This window comes from Panthera uncia, chromosome A2 (assembly GCF_023721935.1).
Source record: "Panthera uncia isolate 11264 chromosome A2, Puncia_PCG_1.0, whole genome shotgun sequence".
Classification (NCBI taxonomy): Eukaryota; Metazoa; Chordata; class Mammalia; order Carnivora; family Felidae; genus Panthera; species Panthera uncia.
In genome coordinates, this window is record NC_064816.1 from 157,909,426 (window position 1) to 157,935,731 (window position 26,306).

At 40.7% G+C, this 26,306-nt stretch overlaps 1 protein-coding gene across 16 annotated transcripts in view; it reads right to left on the bottom strand.

Annotated features, from left to right (window-relative positions):
• Window positions 1-26,306, bottom strand: part of KMT2C (lysine methyltransferase 2C) — a 284,617-nt gene that overhangs the window by 42,583 nt on the left and 215,728 nt on the right. For 11 of the 16 annotated variants that reach the window (XM_049643093.1, XM_049643079.1, XM_049643080.1 and 8 more), the window contains 14 exons: window positions 25,914-26,042; window positions 23,687-23,806; window positions 20,841-20,971; window positions 16,411-16,591; window positions 13,043-13,147; window positions 12,667-12,714; window positions 11,519-11,656; window positions 11,304-11,336; window positions 11,055-11,204; window positions 5,799-5,931; window positions 5,339-5,553; window positions 4,243-4,316; window positions 2,938-3,120; window positions 457-2,319 (listed from right to left, as the gene is read on the bottom strand). In XM_049643093.1, the coding sequence (XP_049499050.1) occupies window positions 457-2,319; window positions 2,938-3,120; window positions 4,243-4,316; window positions 5,339-5,553; window positions 5,799-5,931; window positions 11,055-11,204; window positions 11,304-11,336; window positions 11,519-11,656; window positions 12,667-12,714; window positions 13,043-13,147; window positions 16,411-16,591; window positions 20,841-20,971; window positions 23,687-23,806; window positions 25,914-26,042 (3,503 nt within the window). The remainder of the gene's footprint in view (window positions 1-456; window positions 2,320-2,937; window positions 3,121-4,242; window positions 4,317-5,338; window positions 5,554-5,798; window positions 5,932-11,054; window positions 11,205-11,303; window positions 11,337-11,518; window positions 11,657-12,666; window positions 12,715-13,042; window positions 13,148-16,410; window positions 16,592-20,840; window positions 20,972-23,686; window positions 23,807-25,913; window positions 26,043-26,306) is intronic. The other 5 variants (XM_049643092.1, XM_049643083.1, XM_049643085.1 and 2 more) reach the window with 4 other exon arrangements.

Below are 26,306 nucleotides of genomic sequence, written 5' to 3' on the forward strand. Positions count from 1 at the left end.
GGATTTCTGATAATGAACGAATGGCTTAAGTCTTAATACTTCCAAAACGTGACTGCGAAAAATGCTTAAAATATCTCAACGTTCAAAGTATTGGATAAAACACGAGTCATACTTAACTACTCAACAGATTATAAAAACAAAGTAATAATTTGGGTACTTTTTTTTTCCTTGCCACACAAGTATCACAAAACTGAAAGCTTTCACATTTAAGAGTCATGAAGATCAAAAATTCAAATTTTTGAACAAATTCATGACAACCAAACATCAGATGCAGAATAAATCAAATTCAATTGTATTATAATTTTACCAATTTCATTTTTCTTCTTTGCAGAACAAATTCCACAGAATAAGAAGATAAACTTTAACATCTGTGTAGAAATTACTCAGCTTGATGAAATGCCTAGGTTTCCGCAATGACACACTTAAAACATCTATGAAGATACAACGTGTTTTTACCTGTCTCAATTTCTCTGTATCTGCTTGTGACATGTTTACGGTACTCTGTGTCTCAGTGACCCCGGAAGTTGGTACAGGTCCAGGAAGGTGGGAGACGCTGGAAAATTGTTGGCTCTGAGAACTCATTGGAGAGTTTGAAGGCGCACCGAAGCTCCCCTCTGATCCAGGCCTTGACTGACCAACATCATGGGCAACTTGACTTGTTCCAAAAGAGTCAGACTGAGTTCTTGGAGTCATTGGAGGCTGATCATACGCATCCCGAGTAGCAGACGGGGAAACTCGGCTGAAAGTTTCTGAAAGACTAGGTCCAGGTGGCCTAGGACTTGGGGAACATGTATCAGGTGGCCTTATCAACGGACCAGATAAAGCTGCTCCTCGATTTTGTGCTGCTTGCAGGAAAGGATCCTGATTTGGCATGAGGACCGGTCTTGTCATTGAGGACCTAGGAAAACCCTCTGAAATCCTTGGCCTTGGTGCTGCTGGTGGCTGAGAGTAAGGTCTTGGTGTTCCAGGGGGATGCGCATAGGGGTCCGAATGCCTCTGGTTAGCGGCCGGCGGCACAAACAAGTCTGCTTGTGTAGGCGGCCTTGGGGTTGGTGGCTGCTGACTGTAGGGGTCAATCGTGGTGGGCCGGGGAGTTCCAGGAGGTTGAGAGTAGGGGTCTGGGTTGGAGCGAGATGTTCCCGAGGGTTGGGGGTAAGCATCTACAACAGGGCGTGGAGTCCCTGGGGGCTGGGAATACGGGTCCTGAGATGTCGGCCTTGACATGGTTCCAGGCTGGGAAAAAGCCCTTGAGGAATGGGCCAAAGACTCATTTGTTGCCGGATGTGGGGTCAGGGGAGGCTGGCTGTATGGGCCACTTGACTGGCTGTGAGAAAAGTTATCTCCAGGTCTCGGTGCGAACGCAGGCCTCTCATAAGGGTCCACAGACAGTCGCCTTGGTGCCTGCGACACCTGCCCATAGGGATCCTGGGAAGGTGGAGGGGGCTGCATCGGAGCCTTAAAGGGCCCAGGGCCACTGTCGGGAGGTGCGGGTGTCAGCAAGGGCCGTGCATACGGGTCAGGAATCCGCTGTCTCTGAAACACATCTGCCCTGGGAGACGGTTTGCTGAAGTGATCGCTGGTGCCAGCTGCTAGAGGGCCTTTTGCAGTCTGCTCGGCAACCACCGGAGACCGGGGGAGGCCCGAGGGCTTGGGAAACTGGTCGGTCATCGTAGGTCTGGGCGTGTCTGGAGGCTTTGCATAGGGGTCACCATTTGCCGTGGAGGAAGCACAGAAGTCTCTGACTGGGGACGGCCTATTTGCCGTGGCCTCACTCACCGGAGCAGGCCTGGGGACTGGGGGCAGAGGAGCACAGTTTTCCACCAGGGCAGCGGAATTTCTTCTGGAAAACCCGTGGCCCCCAGGAGGTGGTCTCGGAGTCCCCACCATTTTTGCATAAGGATCCACTGGGGAGGGTGGCCGGGAGTGAGCGGACCCAGCTGAAAACACCTGTGGTGAGGGGGGCTGACAGGTCTGAGGCTGTGACAGACTCTCCTGGACGGGGGGGCCTCGGGCCGGGGCTGCAGCCGGGGGAGGAGCCTGCGGTTTCACGAACACGTCGTCTGACGACGCGGACGAGGGGGCGCTGGGGAGCTGCTTCGCAAACAGGTCCTTATGGAACGCCTGCGCAGGAGACGCGTTCCCGTTGCCAGGCTGGGGGGTCAGGGGGCTCTGTATGCCGCTGCTCGGCGTGTCCGAGCCGGACGGGGCCACGGGGGGCTGCGCGCCAAACTGCTGCTGCTGCTGCTGCTCGTTCTTCACCTGTTCGAGCTTCTGCGTGGCTTCGATTTTGGCTTGCTGCTTGCTCTTCTGGCGCATTTGCTGTGAGACAGGAAAGAAGAGGCACTCGCGTGGTTAAGGAAGAACGTGACTGTCACGGGAGGAAAAAAGCCACGGGAAATTAGTCTGTCGGAGGTCACCAGTTGCCAGACTGCGCCCGTATCAGATTATAAACTCCGGAAGAGCAGAGGTGATTATAAACTCCACCACAGAGCACCGTGGCTATGCCCCAGGCAATATGCTATTTGCAACATTTTAATGAGCTTCCCCAGTCGCCTGAAATACAGTTTGCTGAGAAAGGTGGGTATTTTCGCAATGTCTATTTATTTACTTTTGAGAAAGAGACAGAGGAAGAGAAAGCAAGAGAGGGGCAGAGAGACAGGGAGACAGAGAATCCCAAGCAGGCTCCGCACGATCACAGGGCAGAGCCCGGCACGGGGCTCGAGCCCACGAACCGTGAGGTTGTGACCTGAGCCAAAATCCAGAGTCGGATGTTTAACCGACCGAGCCACCCAGACGCCCCAAAGGTAAGTCAACTTTTAACCACGTTTTCATACTCTGGTAAGAACTATCTTCTGAAATAATGACATGAATTACTTACTGTCCTCTCGAAAAACAAAAATACAATCTAAAAGCAAATTATTTTAAAAAACCACATACCTGTCTAAATTTCCATTCCTGTTCATGTTCCGATTCTCTTTGCTTTAACGGATCTTTAAAAAGGTCCGAATCAATGCGAGAGCCAGGATCGATGCTGTCTTGCTGTTGCTGCCTCTTCAGGGGATCATTTGACATCTGTACTTTATTAATGCGTAAAGCGGCCCTGTTATCTCTGGCTTTTTGCTTTGAGAAAAGGAGAAGAAAGTTATCTCCCAGCAGACGTTAACATGTTTCGAGAAATAAAACTATGATGAACTTTCTAAGAAAAAGTTGGGTTAAACGGTTGAAGGGAATTGAAGTAGAACCCTTCAGAGCTTCTGGACTCTTGTGCCCAGAAAGCATCCGGACACTACCCCACCCTCTCCCGTTTTTAACGCATGCCGCCTCCACGGAGGACATCTCTCTATCTGAGCCAGGCTGGAGAACCCAGAGGTAATCTACCATTTTCAACACTTATCTTCACAGACCCTTCAAAAACGGAAACATCAGCATCCCTCTTAATTTAGAGAAAAGGAAAATATCAAGTCAATCCTCCAAATCTAAACTCTGGAATCTGGAGCTTAGCATTGGAGAACACAACCGAGGAACACTAAAACTACCCTATCACCTTAGTATAATCAAGCTAAAACACAAAGCATTGTCAACACATCAGAAAACGTTTCTGCTTTACCCAATTGTTATCACTGACAACAGGTACCCTGAAGATCAAGTTGGAAGGTAATGGGATATATTTTTAAAAATAATAATGTCCACTTAATATGCTTTACAATGGAAGCAAGGATTTGGATCCAGCTGACGATCTTAATTTGGCTCTTTGGGAGAAAACAATTCACCACCTGAACTGTGGACCTTATAAAATATCCTAACAATCCCTTGCAAAGTTCATGTTTCAAAAGCTCCTTAAAGGTGTCTAGATATGTCTCTTTCAAGATACAGTCTTTACTAAACCTAACACAAAGAGAGATTATTGTGGAAGACACTGAGGCACACTGATGCAGCCTCAAACAGTAGTACTCTTTCAAAGAGATAAAAGAATTTTAAAGTGAAATGAATTAAATAAACATGCTCCTAAAATAACCGATTTCAATCTTCAATATCCTGGTTCTACCAACTAGCTTATGAGAAAACTCCACATCCTATCTCAAGACATAATAGGAAATCACTATAAAAACAAAGCTGTGTATTAGTTGTGCAAGTATTAATATGTGTTTTCTGCAACAGAAAATCTTTATTAACCTACGACAACAAAAGTAAGGTTTGGGTATTGTGTTTAACAACAGGACACATGGGAGGTTTGGTAAATACCACGTAAGGCGCTCTTTCCTGCGAGCTCGCTTTTCTCCACAGCTTGGCAATCTGCTTCACTCTCGTCGTCCAGTCTGCAACAGAAAAGCATGGTCCACACGTTTATGGAGCTGCGGTCAGGACGCATCGCCACGTGGTGTGGACAGTTCAACTTATTCTGGCTGTGTGTTCATAAGTGAGTAATTCTTTGTACAGCACAAAGTTCCAGGCATGCAGTAGGCCAAATGAGGATTTGCTGAATGTAGTGTGGCCTTATTAAGAATCTCACTTGTAGACTGGGGGAGTTTTTAAATTGAAGGGGCTAACCAGCTAAGAAAATGTTAAGCCAAACATAATAACTTCTCTCAACCATGTAAGATGCTTCAAGAACCAAAGCTAAAAGTTTCGTAAAACATCAGTCCTCCAGAGAAGTCTCTCAATCGGACCAAAAGGAGGTAATCGTAATTATACATAAGCACCTCACCAGCGTTCGTGCACAACAAACACATGCAAAACCAATCATTCCAAGCCATTGCTATGAAACTTAGTGTTGGGACAGTAAGCAAAAGGAAAGATGGGTGAAACCGACAGTGGTAAAAGTAGAAACGATGTTTTTAAAAAGCTTCAAAACCCAAAGAAAATGGAAATCAAGTGACATGTCAACAGCCTTAACATGGTATTTCATGAGGTTCTAGAATCACACAGTAAAACTCTTAAAGCACTGAAGAGAATTACTTAAAAAAAACCGTAGCTCTGATCTAAGGATAATTTTTCATTGACACAAAGCAACTCAACAGAACCAGATATGCTCATCTATCAACAGCAAATCAAAGTGTGACCAATAGTACTTGAAAAAGAGTAGGTATATTCCTTTAACAGACAACCCTGCACTGAGCCACTGATTTCTGTCGTTGTTGCATAAGGTAGCGTTTATTTCTATCAAGATGTTTCTAGACATCTATGGAATCTTCTCACTGTACACAGTCATACAAGATGAAAACTGGTGTTGATACGTGGACTTCCTACCACAGTCACCAATGGAAACCACCGGCAGGCAAGGCAGCATGACCTACTCAGGGCGGTGGTAACACAGAGAGCCACACTAGGTGTGAATTACCAGGGAATTCCTCCTTCAGGCTGGGGAAATTGATGTTTGTGTAGAGAACAGGTGCTACTGTTGCCATTTCACCCAGAGCCTCTTCCTTCTCCCATTTCAGCGTGCTTCTCTGGGCATTTGACATTGTATCGTTCTCTCCCTCCACCGTGGGAGCGGATGACGTCCAAGAGCTGTTAGGATCACTTGCCATCGGATGAAATGCTGGATTTTTATCCCTGGCAGATAATAAATAACTTTACTTTGTAAATATAAAATTACCTTCTAAAGACTGTGGGCAAGCACAAGTTCATTAAACCCTCTTGTTACAAAAGAGCTACAATGTTAGATCATCTGCAGCAAAGATCCTGATCCTGACATACCGAACGTACGCTTAGTGCACAAGAACTTAAAACAGACTAGCATTTATACAACAAAAATTAATGTTATTTAAGTTTCCATGGAAAATGAAGGCTTCCAATACCTGGTATCAGTGTAAGGGGATTGTGCTACAGTAGAGAAAGTTCCCAATCCACTTCCAGGAGGCAAAGAATTATGTGGGAGGTGAGGATTGGGTCCAATAAGGCCATTCATGAGTGGCATCCGCGAAAACACATCTTCAAAGAAGAAAACACCACTTCAGTTTGCATATTACTCATAAATAATTTTAAAGAGCAGCTTATTTATAAATAACATGTCTAAAGAAAAACTTCTAGCACTATTTAAAAGTAGGATTTCTGTTTCAATATTAAACTAAAATATTGCGTAAAGAATGACTTTCGGTTGTATTTTGCAGTATGGTCCCTGTACTTCTGTTTACTTCATCATGGTATACTGAAAATGGCATGTGTTTTGGAGTCTGAGAGCTTAACGGTGCTACCCGTTAGAAGCTTAATTTTGCTTCCTGTCGGAAGGGACCCCATCACTATTCCTGTAACGTGGAGGTGTTCTCTACTGTCACAGACACAAGGTACGTGGGGTTCTCAGCACAGCGCCTGTACGCAGTTCACTGTTCAATACATATTAGCTCCACAGAAAGGACTCTCCCAGCAAATGCTCCTACATTTTATTAAATAGTCTTTCTCTTCTTCACTCAAAATCTACACGCGAATGCTTCCTTACATTTTACTCTTGCTCCTGTTGATACAAAAAACCATCTATGATTCTTAAATTGGTACTTGTTCTAAAATTATTTGGAACAAGCAATATTTCATCTACCATTATCAGACAGATGATTATTGCTAAAAATACGTACATTCTGCTGGGGACCTAATTTTCATTACTGGCTTGCCTTTCAGCCCCCAAACACATTTTTAACTCTCATCCCACCTTACGCACAAGCTTCAAATACCTGTCTTCTTTCCAAACAGCCAGCAGGCAAACCATAAGACCCTTCCTCTCCTAAAGCATGTAACTCCAACCTCGACTATGATCTACTGTTCTGAACAATTTAGGAATTAGCCAACTGTCCTTATCCGAGCAGTTTTCTGTACCTTCAAAAACCTCCTCCCAAATTAGAGACATACTCTGAAATAATAAACACAAGGCCTCTGTTGCAACAGCCAGAACGACACTAGGAGATCCACTTCACCCATCACCCATCAATCATACAAATGAAAATACAGGGACAGAGTTGGCTAATACTTGGCCCGGCTGGTATGATGGTAGAGTACTCCCAACAATCACTTTGCCATACCATTAGAAAAAGGAATAACCAAGAACAGTGTCTCACCCACATGTTTTACACTGCACGATGTCCTTTCACCTACCAGACCCTCTGACTAGAACAACACTCTACTATACAGAGTTCCGGGTCCTATGTGTGAGGATACTGAGGCTGGGCACCTGCAGGTTTTCAGGATTTGGTCTCCAGGACTTCCTAAGAGCTATCTGACTTCCCAGTTAGGGCTTGTTCTCCTACATGGCAGAGCTGGGCCCACCGGATCAGAACTCCACAGCGACAAGTGTCCCAGTAGGTCTATATTCATGCCAAGGGTAAGATTAAGGAACAACGTTTCTGCTTTTATTCAAAGGAGAATGCCACCTCTATTTTCAACTTCACTGAAAAGTAGGTTCCATTAAGGGATATGAGATTTCACTGAAAAATGTCAACCATCCTGGGGCGCCTGGGGTGGCTCAGCGGGTTAAGCGTCCGACTTCAGCTCAGGTCATGATCTTGCAGTTCATGAGTTCGAGCCCCATGTCGGGCTCTGTGCTGACAGCTCGGAGCGTGGAGCCTGCTTCGGATTCTGTGTCTCCCCCTCTCTGCCCCTCCCCTGCTCACGCTCCACTCCCTCTCTCTCCCTCTCTCAAAACTGAATAAATATTTGAAAAAGAAAAATGTCAAAACGTCTTCCATGTGATTAGCATAAACAAAAGTTTCTTTATTGGTAATGAGAATGTGATCCATGCCCGTCATCACTATCTTAAGCACAACGTGGCCATATTGAAACTTGTCATAATAACAATAGCGTATCAAGCCCTTCGTTATATGCCAAGCACTGTTCTGAAAGCTTTACACATATTAACTCTTTGATCCTCATAATAACCCTAGGAACCTAGGGTTATCACAGGTAGCACCAGGGAAGCAGAGACCTAGAAGTTAAATAACTTGTTCAAGGACACGTAAATGCAAAGCATTTCTCATTATTGTTATTTTAATTAAGAAGTGTCTCTTCTCTCTTTCTCTCACATCTACCATACCACCCCAACCTGATCATCCCAGTTTATGAACGTAACCTCTTTCAAGGAATGAATCATGGTAACAATTGAAAAGCCACTTCACCTAACCTTCAGTGAAAGTGATTTCAAGTTACTCTATCTCCATCTTCTTGAAATCTCCCTTCTCCATTTTCTGACCTTCTGGATTACTGTCCACACGTTACACTCTGGCACCCTTTCTGACCCTCCCATCGAAGTTACCCCACTGAGGATTACCAACAATCTTAGTGTCCAATGAAACGTCTTTCAGGCACTCATCCTACCTGACATTGTAACTTGTCTCTAACAATCCTCATTTCTAAGATTCTATGCTTCTCACTCAGTCTACGTCACGGTTTTATTTTTTCACTTTCACCTAATCCTTGAAAAGGAAAAGGGAAAGGAACACGTAATTGCGCGTGTACTACAAGCCAGGTGAGTTAAGCATGTGACTGGTCACGTTTAATTGAAGAGTTCTTCGAGATTCTGTGTGCTATGGCAGTACATCCTCTTCAGAAACCTCCGCCTTCCCACAACTTCAACTAGTGTCACTCCACATGCAATTCCTCGATTTTCACCTATAGCCTCGAACAGCTGCGAGTCAGTCCGCCTACAAGTCAGAACAACGTGTGTGTCCCATTTCTAACTAACAATGGTCTAAAACTAAATTTGTCACGCCTCCACTACCACCCTCTGCCACACACACACACGCACAGCCAGTCTTCGCTGTTCTGGGCTTCTAGTTTATAGCCTGATTACCTGTAGGCAAACCTGGCTTCCATACAGTCTAATTCGGTTTGTGTTCCACATTTCCTTGTGCCTCACATCCATTCAGTAGCAGACTCCTACTTATTCTAACATCGCTATCACTCATATCCGTTTCTTCTTTTCAATTAGCATTGCAGATATATTTCCCTGGAACCCAAGTTTTCACTTAGTTCCAACCACAATAAACTCATCAGTACAACCCTCGTGTCAAATTCATTTCCAATACTGACGTCAGAGCTACCTTGCCAAAACCTGTAACCCATCAGGTCATGTCACTGGTGTGAGACCTCTGAGCAACCTGGAGAAGAAAAGGCAACTGGCACAGCCTGTCTCACAGCCGCCTACATACAATCTAGACCCAACATGCATTTTCTGCTTTTGCTCCTTAAATGCTACCCACTTACCGCTTCTCCTCCGCCCTGGAAAATGTTCAAGTTGCCATTATTGAATATCTATGTGTCACTCTGTATATTACCTGATCATGCTTTAAGTTACAATTATTATTCTTTGAAACATGACTGCCAAAATCTTAACGACTCTTAAAGCTCTACCTGAATTCTGGTCTACTATGATATAACTCAGCTGTATACCTCAAAGTCCATATACTAGGATTAAAAACTCTGGACGGGGTGGGGGGAGGGGTGGGACCATTAATCTTTGTATTACACATAAGCAACCAACAAAACAAACAAAGGCATCCCCTGAAAACCTTTCAAAAATGAGCCTATACTGTTAAAAGCATTTAAATAATGACGGTAAGATCTTTTATTTAAAAATGCATCTTTAACTGATTTGATTTCTAAAATACAGACTTTGCATTTCAGAAAACATGGATATGTTTTTTTTTTTTTAAATAAGTTGAGAAGAGAAATATTGAAGTGTTGCATTTCCAATCATTAAGAAAGCACATGGGAACAATTGAGACAAGAAGCACTTGTGATGAGTCTGTTTTATCCAAATGTAAATCACATGTTTAGTCTAGCAAAAATCAAGGTAAACTTATGTTTAGAGGCTAAACTAGCAGTAACTAAAATATTTTAATTATGTGTATTATGGCATTTTGCATGTATGCACAAAATTGGCAGTAAAAATAACATTACATTATTTGCACGTTTCAGCACTTATACAAAAACAGTGTCACAGTTTATAAAAGTATCATTAAGTTACTCAATTCAGTATATCATCATGAAGCAGTGAAAACAAGATCTAGAGAACTGACCCTATGCTCAAATCACCACAGACACATGCCAACACAGGACTCCAAACTACCCCCCACGGGAGACTCCCACACCTGCCACACCATCTCTTCCCCTCACTCTACAAATTTTAAGTCTAGGCTGTCCAATTTCAGCTCTCCAGAAACATGGAGAAATTCAACCCTTAAGTCTTATGTGGCAACTAGTTACAAGCAGGTCGGAGAAAACAAATCAAAGTAGGCAGATTTGTACAAAATGAGAAATTTGGGGGCACATGGGTGGCTCGGTCGGTTAAGTGTCTGACTCTTGGCTTCGGCTCAAGTCATGATCTCACAGTTCAGGAGACTGAGCCCCAGGTCAGGCTCTTTGTTCACAGTGCAGAGCCTGCTTGGGATTCTCTTTCTCCTTCCCTGTCTGCCCCTCCTTAACTCTCTCAAAATAAATAAATAAACTTAAAAAAAAAAAATGTGAAGTTGACAGGAGACCGAAGTTGACAGTAGAGAAAGGTCAAGGATTTACTCTGAACGGATGTGCTGAACACATATTCTGTGGCGAAGTCCATAGAGATGAGGACAGATATGGCCCTAGCCTTCAGACAGTTCACAATCTAAGGGGAAAACCGTAATTACCCAAACAAATATCTATGTCTGTGCCACACGCTGCAGCGAAAAGCATGGGGCTGGGTGAGGAGGTGGAGATTTGCTAACCACTGAGGAAATGACAGCGAAAGCGGGACCAGGTCAGTGAGCACAAGGCAGCCAGGTGGAGGGTCATTCTCCAAACGTGTGTGCAGGGAGGGCTAGGCAAACAGGAGCCCAGCTGGGGAAGGGAAGCAGGCAGGTACTCCTCCCCCACGGCCCCCACGGTGAGAAAAAGAATTCTGCTCTCAAAGTGGATCACAGATTGCCAGAGAAGTTCAGGGAGGAAGGGGTGTGGCTGAGATCAATTCAGATTATTTTCCCATCACCACAGAGGAGGGTTTCCTCCTATTGGTTCCTAGCCATTGTTTCTAAGGGTCGTAAGGGTCGAGGCCGATCTGCTTTAGAAACGCACACAGACCGCAGAACCGTACTTACGGAACTTTTCTAGAGGTGACATACCCTGGCTGTGTATGGGCAGCAGCTGAGGTGCAGGCGGTGGGGGAGGCTGTGCTAGCGGGGTCGGCTGGGCGGTCGCAGGACTAAGCACAGCGGTGAACAAGTCTTCAACATCCTTCCCTCCAAGCTCTGTGAGACAGAATCGTAGCGGTAATGAGACGAAGAGACTACCGAGCCAAAGCACCTGGAATGCCATTGTCAGAAACTCGAAATACAGAACACAAATACCTGGAATTTTATATAACTTTCCAAGAATTGCTCCTAGGATAAAACAAAGAAATAGAAACATTAACAACTACCATTTCAACATACGGATACAAAATAGCATTTGACACAGAAATGATCAGAACAGAAGTTAAATTAGAAAGAAGCATGCAGAAATCTTTGAAAATCATATTTACTCATGTCTTTTAGAAAGCCTAGATGTAGGGCAAATATTTTACCATCTGTGACCATTTTGTCTAGCTCAGGACTGAGGATTCCATCTAGCTGCTCTTCACTTAGTGGTCGTGAAGTGGGATTGACACTTGGCTGAGGCAAAGACGATGCATCATCAGCGACAGGACCAATATCTATGCCGGCTGGAGGGGCAGAGTAAGTAGATTAAAAGCGAATCCTGAATAGTCACGTAAAATGCATGACACTGTTTACTGGCATTAATACACGACAATATGATTAAAACGGAGCAATGAAAAAAGTTTGCAATTCTAAACTAATCAGGATTCTTGTATCAATCTGAATAGTCACATCAGGAAAAGTCAGGCACGATGTATTTGTAAACTTAGGTGCCATTTAAAGTTATGTTTCAATTGAAGAAAACACATCTCCTGAGGAACAGAAGAACACTCCTGAGTCTGAACGTCCACAAAAAATGAGCACCACATTATTACTTTGGAATCTACAAGAAGATTCAATATACAGTATTCAATATACAGTCAACTGCTTTAACTTGGAAAACAGTGGTTTCAGATGTATAGCTCAACTATCATATGTAGTGTAGGACACAGGAGGGATAGAATCTCACGTAACGAAATGCTCTAAAATTCTCTTGGTTAGTAAACTTTATCCTTTTGTGGATAATTTCAACTACAGACCATGTTTTGGAAATATTCTGTAGTCACAAAACAAGACATTGCTTATGTTCCTAAAATAACGGGCTTTGTTTCGTATAAACTGGTTTTTAGGCAAAAGTCACGTTTAAAAGTGGTCTATCATCCACTTTATCACGCTCTCTCAATACTGCTGCCATTAAGAACTAAAATGTAGTCTGCTCTTCTTTGATCCTATATTAGGAATTAACTCTCTAACATGTGGGTCATATTATAAATTACATATTAACAAGAATAAAATCATCCATTAAAGAAACAAAACAAAACAAAACAAAACAAAAGAGGAGCTGCTGGTAAAGTCATCCACAGCACAGCACAGCTGCACCATGCTTCAGCTGCACGCACAGAGGGAAAGCAAGGATGGATTAGTGACAAATTAGCACTCTAGCAATACGCATGCACCTACAGGCTGGTTCAGCTGAAATCACTATAAAAAAGAAGACTACTTCTAGTCAGCCGTCATCCATTACTCAGTTTCTTACCAAATGGAAAAGGTGAGCTCTCAACCTGGAAAGTGCATAAATCAAGACCTACAAGACCCAAACCAAATAAAATGGATGATTACCACGGGACCGGGAAGTGAGGGGCAATGCAAACAAAAGAAGAAACAAGATACGGCAAGACTGTAGGGCAACAAGCCTTAAGTTTGATGCAATTAGAAAGACAACAGAAATTAACTTGCTATTTCCTCTCCTAAAGCAGAAAAGCTGAGGTAGATCAAATAAAATGATGAGTTCTTTGACAAAGCCAAAACAAACGTTTTTTCAGTTTCAGAGAAAAGACTAAACTTGTTCCACACACACATATACCTCTCATCGTATCATAAAACAGACACTAGACAAATATAGACATATATACCTGAATGATCAACTGATTTTGCAAGGTCATCTGAAATTATTCCAAGAATGTCATCATCTGTGTTTAAGACTTCAGAAATATCAGCTAAGGGGTCATCAGTCGTACCTAAGCATAGCAAGTATATTTTTAAAGTCTCAATATTGTCCTAGACATTACATTCTAAAACACCCTCACTCATTCAACCACTCACTAAATATCTAGACTACACAGAAGCTAAGTGCTAGAATCATAAAAAGTTAAGATTATCACTTCTAAAATAAGGAATTTTTCAAAGACAGCACACGCCAATGTTTTGAGTAACAAAACATTAAAAATTAAGACTTTTTTGTTTTGTGACTAATGTATATCAATAAAATAAAACTTAAAATAAAGATCAATAAAATAAATAAATGCAATAAAAGTGAAATAGAATGCTATAACAAAGCAAAAAAATGCATTAAGTAGCATCTCTAAAAGTGACATTAGAAAATAAAACACAGAAGATAAATAAAATATGAAAGTCAAACCCATTACTTAGAAGTTTCTTGTGAAGTATAGTAGGTACCATATAGTTCGATGCCTGCTTCCAACTCTGATCTCAATACTGATTAACCGTTCACTTATTTATCCAAAAGATGTCAGTATCCACAGAATTAGGTCGATGGACTATATTAAAAGGCATTGTTCCAGCCACCGGGAATTCAGAATAACCAAAACAAAGTGCATGCCTACTTTACTTTCACAGGAGGAGTTAATAAATAAATGGTGTCAGTATAAATGCTATGAAGAGAACAAGAAGGAAAAAGCATAAGAATAAGATGTGGAGGTGACAAACTATTAGACAGAGTAGTCAGGGAAGACCTTTTAAAGGACATGACCAAGGGTAAATATAAAGGGAATAAGGGAGTGATACGCAGGAAGACAGAGCGAATACTCCAGGCAGAGGGAAAAGCAGAGGGCAAGACTGGCGCAGGAAGGGTTTTGCCAAGTGTGGCCAATGTGGTTGACTGTAGTGATGGAGAGAAGGAGTGATAGGAAATGAAAAAGGCAGCAAAGTGAGATTATGTATGGTTGGTAAGTCATGGCGAAGACTGAGCTTTAGTCCACAATATAAAGAACGGGAAGTTGGTCGAAGGCTGATGGCTCGCAGGGCACAGGACTGACTCTTACAGGGAAAGTGCCGGCCGCCTGGGGGCGGGGGGAGCGCCAGCAGCATGGGAAGTCTAGGTGAGAAGTGGTGATGCGGGCACCAGAGCCGCAGGGAGAGGGGAGATAGGACGTGGCTGACTTTGGGATACATTCTGAAGGCAGAGACAAGTTTGTGGATGGTTATCAGGTGTGTGGTGTGAGATAACGAAGAGTGGAGGAGTTCTCCAAAGGCCTCTGGACTCATCAGTAAGACAATCGATTAGCTTTAATAATTACATCAGTCATTTAAGTTAAGGTACATCTGAATGTTTTAATCCAGGTCAGCTATGTTTTTACTTTAAAAAGGGGGGAGGGCCCATAAAAAACGGTAAGATTCTAGAGCAAATATCCCTGTAAGACACAAATAGTCTTGTCCCACTGAACAAACACTTGTCAAATAGAATTCATACATACAGAAGATTATAATCTTTCAAAATGAAAACTTGTGTAAATGAAATGCCCAAATATTTGTTAAGTGTTTAGAGAAACAAGCTTACTTCAATAGTGTATTCTCTAGACATTTGAAGGAAAATTCAAGTGGATAATTCATTTAGGGATCGTGTGTGTGTGTGTGTGTGTGTGTGTGTGTGTGTTAAACCAACGGAATTCTACTACATAAATTACAAGTAACATTTTTTTAAACCGCGTTTTCAAAGTTCACCCCACTTGACAAAAGGGATTTTCTATCCTACCAACACATCATTAGAACTGATGGAATGGACTACACTGAACGAAACCCAACAACAACAAGCCGCTACGACTAGTTAAGTTGCCCATTAGACTGTCAAGAGTCGTCCAACTGCAGAGAATGTCCGTGTCGTCTGGGTTCCAGAGTGGGTTCTACTCCAGCCCTCCACACTTTGGCTTCGTCACCCAACCATTCTCAGCGGCTTCGTGAACTTATCCATGTTTTCTCCCGCTACAATATGCCTTCTGCCCAGCATCAGTTCTCTTCCTCATAAAAACTCAAGTGCAGGTAACTTCTATCTAAATGGATTTTCACAGTACGATACCCTTTGAAGGGTCTACAGGTCTTTCATTATGTATTTTAACAATACATAGACACGGATAAGAGCAGCTAGGTACTGACAACAACAGAATTAAAATGATCTGCAAGATTAAACAAATAAAAAGCATGGCCTTCAGGTCACTCCTTTAACTTCACTGTTGCTCACAATAAGGAAGATTGGACATCCTGTATGCGTACAAGGGGGTTGGTAAGATTGCTTCTAATCATTTCAAGAAGTTAAAAGACTGCATGTCAACTAGGGTAATGCCAGGTTAATGGAACTGTAACTACTTAATATATCAAAAGTCATCTTTCAGTAAAAGGTCACCTTAAGATTACTTTCAAAATTGAGTTATAAAATTTACTGAGGAAAAACTCTAACTAATGGCAAAAAGTCAGAAAAACATTAATTTATAACTGATAGTGAGATAAAAATCTGGAAGTGGGGCAAAGTTCTATGATCACAACTCCTACATGCTGAACTACTTAAGCTTCTAGATCTTTGTTGACATTAACAGTACTTTATAAATGTTATTTCTCATACCTTTTTCCGCTTCTCAATAGTCCCCATAGTCACTCTACCTAGGGTAGGGGTTGTCAACACAGGGGACATTTGGCAACATTTCTGATCATCACGACATCATAAGGACAGAGGTGCTAAGTGTCCCACGGGGCACCACAGCGCCACCCTCCAACAAAGACTTCTCTGGCCCAAACAGTAGTAAGTGTCAGTAGTAAGAGACTGTGATGTAACACAACATGCTCCACCGTTTTAACACAGTCTGTCAGCCAGTTCCTGACTACAGCATTCTTTTGTTTTCCTCTTTTGAATTTCTCACGGCTCTGAAATTAACAAAAATCTACCTCATTTAAGTCAAAGACTGTTACGTTTATTACTCCTCAACTAGGGCAAAATCACACACCTCTGTACATTATCCGCAGCATGTTATAAACTGAATATTTTCCTTTGCAACTCTTGATTTTGGTGGTACTTACACAGATAAATTTATTTACCAAATCTTCTAGACCTGTCCACTTAAAATAGTTGCATTCACTGAATGCAAAAACTATACTTCAATGAGGCTGATTTTTAAAATGTATATGAGGCCAAACTAAAGCATTTCAAAGGTTTAATTACAAGGAATACGAATTCCATATGGTAAAGAACACATCTGCAAATTATTCCACATACCGCGGGTTCCAGGTTTTGCTGGAGTTGATGATGAACTAAGTAGTGGATCTAAGGAAGGATCCAAGAAATCTGTGTTCGTGTTTGTTTTATATGAAAGTTGAGCCACATCTTCTGATAGATTATCTGAACTTAGCTTGTTTTGTCTACTTGTATCTAGAAGATCTTTTCCAAAGAAAGCTTCCTAGGTAAAGATAAGCACATACGAAAGTGACTTAGTTATAAAGTTCTAAGATGGTTAACAGGTAATTCTGCTGTTTTGACAAGAAGGCAGAACTAACACAAAAACTTGGTATTCAAGAATACAGAAACTGAACATAGAAATATATAAACAATTTAGAAATAACCTGTCGATTCTTTTATATGGATTTCCCCTTATTTTTAAACAAATTTTTATAGTTTTACTAGAGACAAAATTATGCATATAAAACCACACAATTGTACTGAGATACAATAATCCAATAATTCCAGGAGATTCGGCTACAATTAAATTTAAAAATTGATAAATTTATAGTACCACTGGCACCTTCATTCATATTATAAGAAAAACTAAAGCTTCATAAATATTATTAATACTTATAGATTACTTGCAGAGAATAGCACAAGGGTTTGATCTATAGCTTTAATATTTACATACTTCAGGTAGATTTAGTAACCTCATATTGACTCACATAACCACATTAAAGACTTAACATGCTATAAATCTGAAAGAGGGTTTTTATACTCATTTGAAACATAGTATGTGCACAAAATTTACTGCTGTTAAAGGCTTTTGGCTTTTCATTCACTTACTCATATTAACATTTCTCCGTTTCAATGTACTTCCACTAATCTAGAGACTAGTGTTTCAAGCTGTGTTCCTTACAATGCAAGGACCTCTCCAAAACTTCTCAAGGATCAATAAAGAGGACAAAAGGAAGCCCTTGGAACTCCGCCCGCCCCCCTCCACTTCACTTCAACCCAACGGTTCCGCTTTAGTCTATTTTCTGTAAGGTGGTCTGTCTGGAAAAGGGATCCTTTGTAGAGGCCAATTTTGAAGAAAATCAACATTTAACACACTCTTGCAAAAGATACATATACAGGAAAAGGCTCGCTGCAGCATTTTTTATAGTACCACAGGAGGAAACAGCTTCAATTGGTCTGTCAAAAGGCACAGGACTAAATAAATTACAGACACCCAAACTATAAAACACATCAACATTTTAAAAGGACATAGAGCTATGCTATCAAAGAAAAGCTCTGAAATACAGAATTAAAAGAAAACAAGTTGAATGATATGTCCAGCAAAACATAAAATACAAACTAAGATTACTTTCACTCATAATTTAATAATAAATTAATAGGTTCTGAAAGGATAAATAACAAACTGTTAACAATGCTAACTTCTGAAAGGGGATGGGGAAGGAGCTATTTGTGAAACCTGATCAAGGTGATGATGTATTTGAAATTTTCACATTTTTTAAATGAACAAGCTGTTTCAGTATGAAAAAGACATTTGAGGGGCGCCTGGGTGGCTCAGTCGGTTAAGCGGCCGACTTCGACTCAGGTCATGATCTCATGGTTTGTGAGTTCGAGCCCCGCATTGGGCTCTGTGCTGACAGATCAGAGCCTGGAACCTGCTTCTGACTCTGTGCCTCCCCCCTGTCCCCCGCCTTCCTCCCTGGCTCTCTCTCTCTCAAAAATAAATAAACATTAAAAAATTTTAAAGGAAAAAAAAAAGAAATTTGAAAATCAGCAAAGCTGACCACTGGGTAGACGATGGTTTGTTTCTTATACCAGTGATACTTTTATCATTAGGAAAAATGTTGAAGAGTAGAGCATCTTAAAATTTAGAAACCATTTATTTCATGCCTTCAGTATTCAATCTGACATCATGATTAGCAACAATTTTTTTAATAACTCATGAAGATTTCAGTGCTAATTATCAAAAACTGTAATATTCCTATTAATTTGATGGTTTTATATTGATTTTATATAAAGGAATGGCTCCATGTGGTTTCTAATTTGACAATGTGACTCCAAGAACCAACCAGAGATTTTAAATCTACTACAGGGGCTCCTAAGGTAGACAGGAGCACTAGGTCTTAGGAGACCACACAAATCTATTTGACAGATTATACAATTATTTATAGTTTATCTAGACACTGTTATGATTAATAAAGAAAAACTGGAATAATGGCTGCTGAATCCCTGTGGCTTTCATCACTATGCACCCCCCCCCCCAAGTCAATGGGGGAAATTACAGCTCTACCTCAAGAAACAGTATCATTATTACAATGGCTTCCTTCATATCGCTCCCCACCCCGCCCCCTGGCCCCCGCCTCAAGAAAAAACAAACCCATTAAGTATTACTGATGCACACTGGAGGAAACAGTCCAGTTCAGGAGATCAAGATTACAGCAGTTAATCAGGAAATCAGATCCACTACTTTTAAAGGCTCTTTTTCAATGTATGAAATGGTCAGTTTTCATATGTTCATAAACAGCCAAAGAAGATCATACTCTACAGAAGGATCAAGGAAAGGAAAGGAGGCGGGGCGAGGAGAAGCAGGTATTCTACTCAATATTCTCAAGAAAGGATTATTAAAAGGGACAACAACAGGATTATTAAAAGACAACAAAAAGGATGCAGTTAAAGCGAATCTAAACAATAAAGGTGGGAGTATTTTCTGACCAATAAAATTACTATTATATGGTTAAAAAGAAGTTACACAGTTAGGTATTTGAAGGGAACATGGGAAAAACAAAACATACTATTACAGACTGACGACACGTACGGCACAGGTACTTTACAGACATAATTCTTAATCTCTCAACATTTCTTGGCACACAGGTGTCGATGGGAATGAGATCACATCGCTAACTGGCAGGAGGGCAATACTCAAGCCCAGGACTCCAACCTTAAAGGCTCAGCTCTAAAATGGACACTGCCCTCGGGGCCCCTGGGCGGCTCAGTTGGTTGTGTGTCTGATTTTGGCTCAGGTCATGATCTCACAGTTTGCGAGTTCGAGCCCAGCAATGGGCTCTCTGCTGTCAGGGCAGAGTCTGTTGAGGAGATCTTCTGTTCCCCGTTGCCTCGTGTCCACGAGTGCTCGCGCTCTCTCTCTCTCTCTCTAAAATGGACACTGACCTTATGGATTAGTTGTCTAATAAAAACTTACACTCATGTATATTACCACATACTACATATTATGCTTACAAGTTTATTAAACAAAAAGTTTATTAAACAAAAAACTCTATTCAAATGAGTAGGTGATTTTTATACTTCTCATCATTAATTTTTTTTTTTTTAACGTTTATTTATTTTTGAGACAGAGAGAGAGAGAGCATGAATGGGGGAGGGTCAGAGAGAGGGAGACACAGAATCTGAAACAGGCTCCAGGCTCTGAGCTGTCAGCACAGAGCCCGATGCGGGGCTTGAACTCACGGACCGTGAGATCATGACCTGAGCCGAAGCTGGCCGCTCAACCGACTGAGCCACCCAGGCGCCCCTATACTTCTCATCATTAAAAAAGAAAACTGAAGCAGCTGGATATTAGCTGAGAAGAAATGTAATTTTTAAAGCCGTTAAACCATTAAGAGCCAACTGGAAAATTAAGGTAAAAAAATAAATGCAAGCAATAATGAGGTATACATGTAGGCCATTATTGTGTGGAAGGAACAGATCAGAGGAACACTCACCGACACTGACATAAGGACAGACACTCAAGAATAGTCTGTTCCAATTCTACTCTCACACCTGAAGACAGAGAGGCCCAGGAAGGAGGACTCCCCTGCTCGGAAACCTGAATCTCAGTCCTGTATCTCTAATACAGGGCCCTTTCCAGGACACCACATGGCCTGGAGCTCCTCTGTGACTTAATGCTTGCAGGATAAAAAGATTTCTATTTTCACGGAGCCTACACCTATCAAAGAACATCTTCACCCTGACGGGTGTTTTTCTGATGTATGTTTTAGAAGACAAAAAACAATTCTACTTAAAACTTTGGCTCACTGGCCTCTGAAAGTAGTAACCAATTATTAAAAGCTGTAACCCTGGCTGCTAAAAACCCAACTTTATTCAGTGACTATAATTACTCTAACCTGCACTGGCAAAGGGAGCTGTCCATAGGACGTGGGTTTGGGGAGCACACAAGTGCGACTGCTTTGGAAGAATGAGCTTTTCCCAGTTCAAACTGTCCTTGTATGCCTTAAGAAACATTTAGAAGTGAAAAACTGGGACAAAAAAGAACTTTTTGAAAAGTACCAAAGCACAAAAAAAAAAGTAAATGTTAATTTTTATGGGCTTCTGAAAGGTAAAGCTGGCATTTAAAATATGTAATTAAAAACAAAACGAGTAAAACACCAACAAAAATAAAGCTATTTTTCAAAACTCAATACATTACATTTCTCTTGTTAATAAACTATACAATATAATGTAAAGCAAAATATTACTTGTAAATAGGCAGGGAACGTTTCTTCAAGCTTATTTTTCCTTTTTCGGTATCTCTTCTTTATTTTTTCAGTGTTTTCAGTAACAGAAACAGATTCATCAACTAGTGTATCTGGTAAGTGCTCACTCCAGCCTGAAACAACAGTCACATTTATAAATATGGGATGTTCAATATTGTCGGACAAATCCACCCAAAGTAACTTTACAGCTTACCAACATACACAGATCCATATAAACAAACAAGCTTTTTCTTTTTTCTCTCCAGTTTTATTGAGATATAATTGATATACAATACTATGTCAGTTTAAGGCATACAACATCACTTGACAGACACACTTTTTCACAAAAAAGATGTCAAAGCAAGTTTATTAGTAACTTTTAAGCATCATAAAAAATTCATTGCATGTCTATTTAGTATCAGTATATGTTTACTTTTGTCTCTTAATGAGTATTTCCTTACTCGCAAAGCAGCAAACTGTTTCCTTTAACATCAACATTTTGTTAAAAATTAAAATAATAAAAGTACTCAGTGCTTATGAGTATGGGGAAATGGCTACTCCTATACTTCTAAAGGCAACTAAAGGCAGGAACAATCTTTCCGAAGAGTTTACTGGGCATATCCAACAGAAGTCTTTTGGAAAGTGTATTCTTCAATCCAGCAATTCCAAGTTCAAGGATTTATTGCAAATTAGGTTTCTGTGGTACATATTATACTAACATATCACCACCTACGAAAACGCTTGTAAATATGCTATGAATGCTCAATCTTAAAATCAATCAGAGAAAAGGAAATAAAACAAAATTTTGATCTATGAAATTAGCAAAGAAGTCAGTCCACTACGTAGAGCAGATAAGTGAGCAATCAAATGAGAGGCTCATGTTCCCAAGGCAAACAGTACATCCCTCCTAAAAATCAATGTGGGCACTTTTGTGGCCAGAGTATGTAAGGGAACTGACTTCTAAAAACAACTACAGATGGTGGATAAACATTTTTTTTTAACTATCTTTTTAAATGTACCAGTAATCTACCAGAAAATAAAGAATCCTTAAAGACCAACAAATTCAGGTAAGACAGGAACCACAGAAAGAATTACGCAAAGAACCAAGTAAAGCTCTCTCTGAAGTTCTGCTAAAATGCAGTGACCTTGAGCTCAGGTTTTCAGAGCCTCCTGAGCAATGGGAGACTAGAAGACCAAAGTTCAAGGCCTCTCCCTCCTCGGCATAGTGATTAACCAGAGGTGCCTCCCATAAAGGTGATAAAGGTGAGACCCTGAAGGATTCCACGCTCAGAGTTGGCATAACAAGAAATACACCCTCCCAACCCCCTCGTCCCCCATACATCACTCACCTCCCCCTCCCCCTCCCCCTCTCCACCACCAACCGCCAAGAACTTGTCAACTTGTCAGGGAATTTGGTGCTGGGTAGAAAGGCAAAAAGTGAAAATCTTCCCTGAGAGTTCATAAACTCAATATAACCCTAATATGTAAGAAATCCAGATTTATAGAATGCAGGTGGACCAAAAAACTTCAAGCTAAGAATTGAAGCTAAATTCTTTAAGCTAAAGAAGTACTGGGGTGGTAGCACCTCATGTTCCTGGTGGTAAGAGACGCAGTCTCTGAAAGAAGCCACCTGCAATTCACTCCTCAACAAAGTTCAGAGAATGTTCTAAAGAATATGAACTCACAGTAAAAATAAACACATAAATAAAAAGTAACATATTATGTATATGTATGTATCTATGTCACACAATAAACACAACGAAATGAGGCACTATGGGAAAGGGCAGGAGAGGCATCTGTAGAATCACACATGTGCACAGGCTTGAATACTTCTGCTCCGTGTTACTTAGACACATAAGGAAGTAACAGAGGACTGAGACTAGGAAGGAGTAAGCTATAGAGAAACGAGAAAGGGTCTTAGCACTTAGCAATTCAATTCAGAAAGGGAAACAATGCATAAGAAAATAAAAACTCAATGGATCACTCTCGATACGACACGTGAAGGGATAAAACACTAACCTAACAGAACTAAATTATGACGGCAGAATAGAGAGAGAAGGAAAACACAAAACCAGGCTCATCAAACATGTCACATTTCTTAGGGCTTATTATAACTACATTACAATCATACTGTTACAGTCATATGAGGAACTCCTTTAAAACCATCTAGTGCTTCCTTTTAAAAATGCAATTTGTAATTTTCATTAATTCACAGGTTAAAACCCCACCTCTTAATAATGGAAGAACTCCAATCAGTGCACATGCTGAAAACATCTTTTTTTCATATCCTACAGAAAGCATTTAAAATACGTACAGCATACAGACTGTGACCATACTGACAAAAAGTGTTCATCAGAACCAATTCTCAAGCTGTGACTTAATGATTTAGTGTTCTTTGAGGATCTAAGTGAGGATGACAGAATATTAATTGGAAGACATATTTCTAAAACATTATACAATTTGGTTTAAAGTTGTTGTAGTACCCTGTCACTTTCAACAAAATAAAGTCTCCAATTTTATACCAAGCAGCTAAGACGGGCGAAGAAAGGCCTCTTGTGAGATGATCAGTAAGCACCTGGTTTAACTAAGTGATTCGGTCCCTAACCTGTTGATATTTCACCTAAGACAGAAAGAAACTTGTTTTAAAAAAAATCTCAGAGGAATATACTCTGTTGGATTTAAATCTTCTTCTTTATGAAACCTCATTTCTGTATTATAGGTATGAACTCCACAGGCACTCAAACCATGATCAGTAAGAAGCAATAAGGTTGTGACTGCAGCATTATTTAGGACAGTTCTTTTCCATAGAGACAGCAAGAAAAGGGAGTTAAACAAAATCAGTACCATACCATCATCTCTGTTAGGTAACTGCTCAGAAATAGAGCCTGAAGAATCTTTTCTAATGACAGATCTTTTCGTTTTTCCTTGCCCGGTTCGACTTCTTTGCCGTACCATAAATCCACCGATACCTAACCAAAAAAGAAATTGGTTAGCCTTGTAAATAACTGATTGCTCTCTGTATTTTCAAAGTAGGGTGATACTGCTTAAATACTGAGGCATTTCCCAAATTCAATATGGGCTACTTTAAATAATCATTTTTATACACAAGAGTTTGAAATAAGCAAATTAAAAGAGGTCAAAACTACTGTTACCTTATCACTAACCAAACAGGTATAAAAAGACATTATTAGAGTGTAGAAAGACTGCGTGCATTTCCTCTTCTAAGCAGCATCAGAGTATATATTACAGTAAATTATACTTATTTAGCAAATATTAAGTAACTCAAATATCATCTTTCAAATTACTTGTACATCAGCTACAGAGAATAAATACAAGATATAAACAAAACTAGATGACCCAAACAAAGTCAGTATAACTTCAGGGGTAACGTGTCTACTTAAGGCCCTTGGACATGAGACACATTCAGCTCTATAATTAAAAGCAGAAATTCTAACTCTGGTTCCTCTGTGACTTTGGGCAAGCTATCTAATTTTTAAGTGTTCCCAGTTCCCTCACTGGTAAAACAGGGATGGCATCTAACTCCTCCTCATACATGCATTATAAGGATTAAATAACTTGCCAGATGTAAAGCCCATAGACTAGAGCCTGACACACAGTCAAAAGTAAGTCGAACCCACTTTGTGACCTAATGGCTCCCTCAGTCACAGAGATGACCTTCACGGAAGGCAGAGTCAAAGGAAAAAAACACAATAAATGTTAGCTCCTAGAAGGAGTTTGCAGTGTCTAAAAACGTATGTATAGTAATAAGCCTCCAAATTAGGAAGAAATGAAGTGATTTTCATGCAGTGACTTGGATGAAGCTAACCTAGGTCCTTGTTTCAGATGTGGCCCACCTGTAAGGAAAGTTACCTTCTTGAGGTCTTACAGAATACATACAACAGTGAGAAAGGTCTTCCTTGCACCTCAAAAGGTATTTACAACACTCTTATCAATACAATATAAGCAGCTAGAAGATTAAAGACTGAATTGATTCGACTTAATGTCTCACTGATTGGTAAACAGACATGAATAAAGTGCCTAAAGAAAGCCTAAAAGGTCTGCATTGTGACCATTTCAGTAATTTTTTCCAATAAGGCAAATAAAATCTTATAAGCAAGCGAGATGTCCCTCCACCTCTGAGGCAGGGAGGAAATCAGAATTTAATCAGTCGTGTATGAACTGGTCTATAAATTCAGGAAGCCTAAGAACTCTGTCATATCGCCCTCACATTATACACTTACTGGCTCCTGCACAAACACTGAAGTAAGTTTTAAAAACACAGCAGGGGTGCCTGGGTGGCTCAGTCGGTTAAGCATCTGACTTCGGCTGAGGTCATGATCTCAGGGTCCGTGAGTTCGAGCCCCGCGTCGGGTTCTGTGCTGACAGCTCAGAGCCTGGAGCCTGTTTCGGATTCTCTGTCTCCCTCTCTCTCTGACCCTCCCCTGTTCATGCTCTGTCTCTCTCTTAAAAATAAACAAACATTAAAAAAAAAAGAAAAAAAAACATAACAAATATGGGGCGCCTGGGTGGCTCAGTCGGTTAAGTGTCCGACTTCGACTCAGGTCATGATCTCGCAGTCTGTGAGTTCAAGCCCTGCGTCGGGCTCTGTGCTGACAGCTCAGAGCCTGAAGCCTGTTTCAGATTCTGTGTCTCCCTCTTTCTCTGACCCTCCCCCATTCATGCTCTCTCCTTCTCTCAAAAATGAATAAACGTAAAAAAAAATTTTTTTAACATAACAAATAGTAAATACGAATGCTGAAAATTAAAATAATTGCAGAAGTACGCAACAAAGAAAAAATATACAAACGGCCTTAAAGGTCCCAGTACAAATAAAACATTGGGATAAGGCATTAAAAGAATCATTTTTTGTGAAGTATTCACATACTCGACCTAAGGAATTTGCCACCTAAATGCACATTCAGTTCTTCAATTTCGACATTCAAGTTTTAGTTTGGAGAGTTAAGGAGCTATATTTCATTTTGTTCATTTAATTATACTTGGGAGTCCTCAATATTACATTTTTTCTTAAATTAACTAAGTTTTGATTACATTAAAAGGTCCAGCTCAGGATGATACCTGGTCTGTACGGTTTCCTTTTTCTCTTTTTCACACCATCTGTTCCTTCCGCCCCCTTCGTTTCATCGTCCACAGCTTCCCGTTCAGGACTAGATTCTGATTTCCCATCACAGTCCACAAGTTCTCCTTCTGGAAAAAAGAAAAATACACAGATAAAATTGGAAAAAAAAAATCTACCAAATACATAATTCCTATGTAATAGGAAATAGAAGGCAAAGTGGTCACTGAGCCATTCTAATTGTGCACCCAGTAGGTGGGGAAAGTGTACAAAATGATGGAAAAGGCACCAAATGGTTGTAGAATTCATGTTGCTTAATGTGCTGTTTTCGGGAAATGAAACACAAGCATCAGGGAAGGGGAAACACACACAGAGAATGCTCAGAAAGACAACTA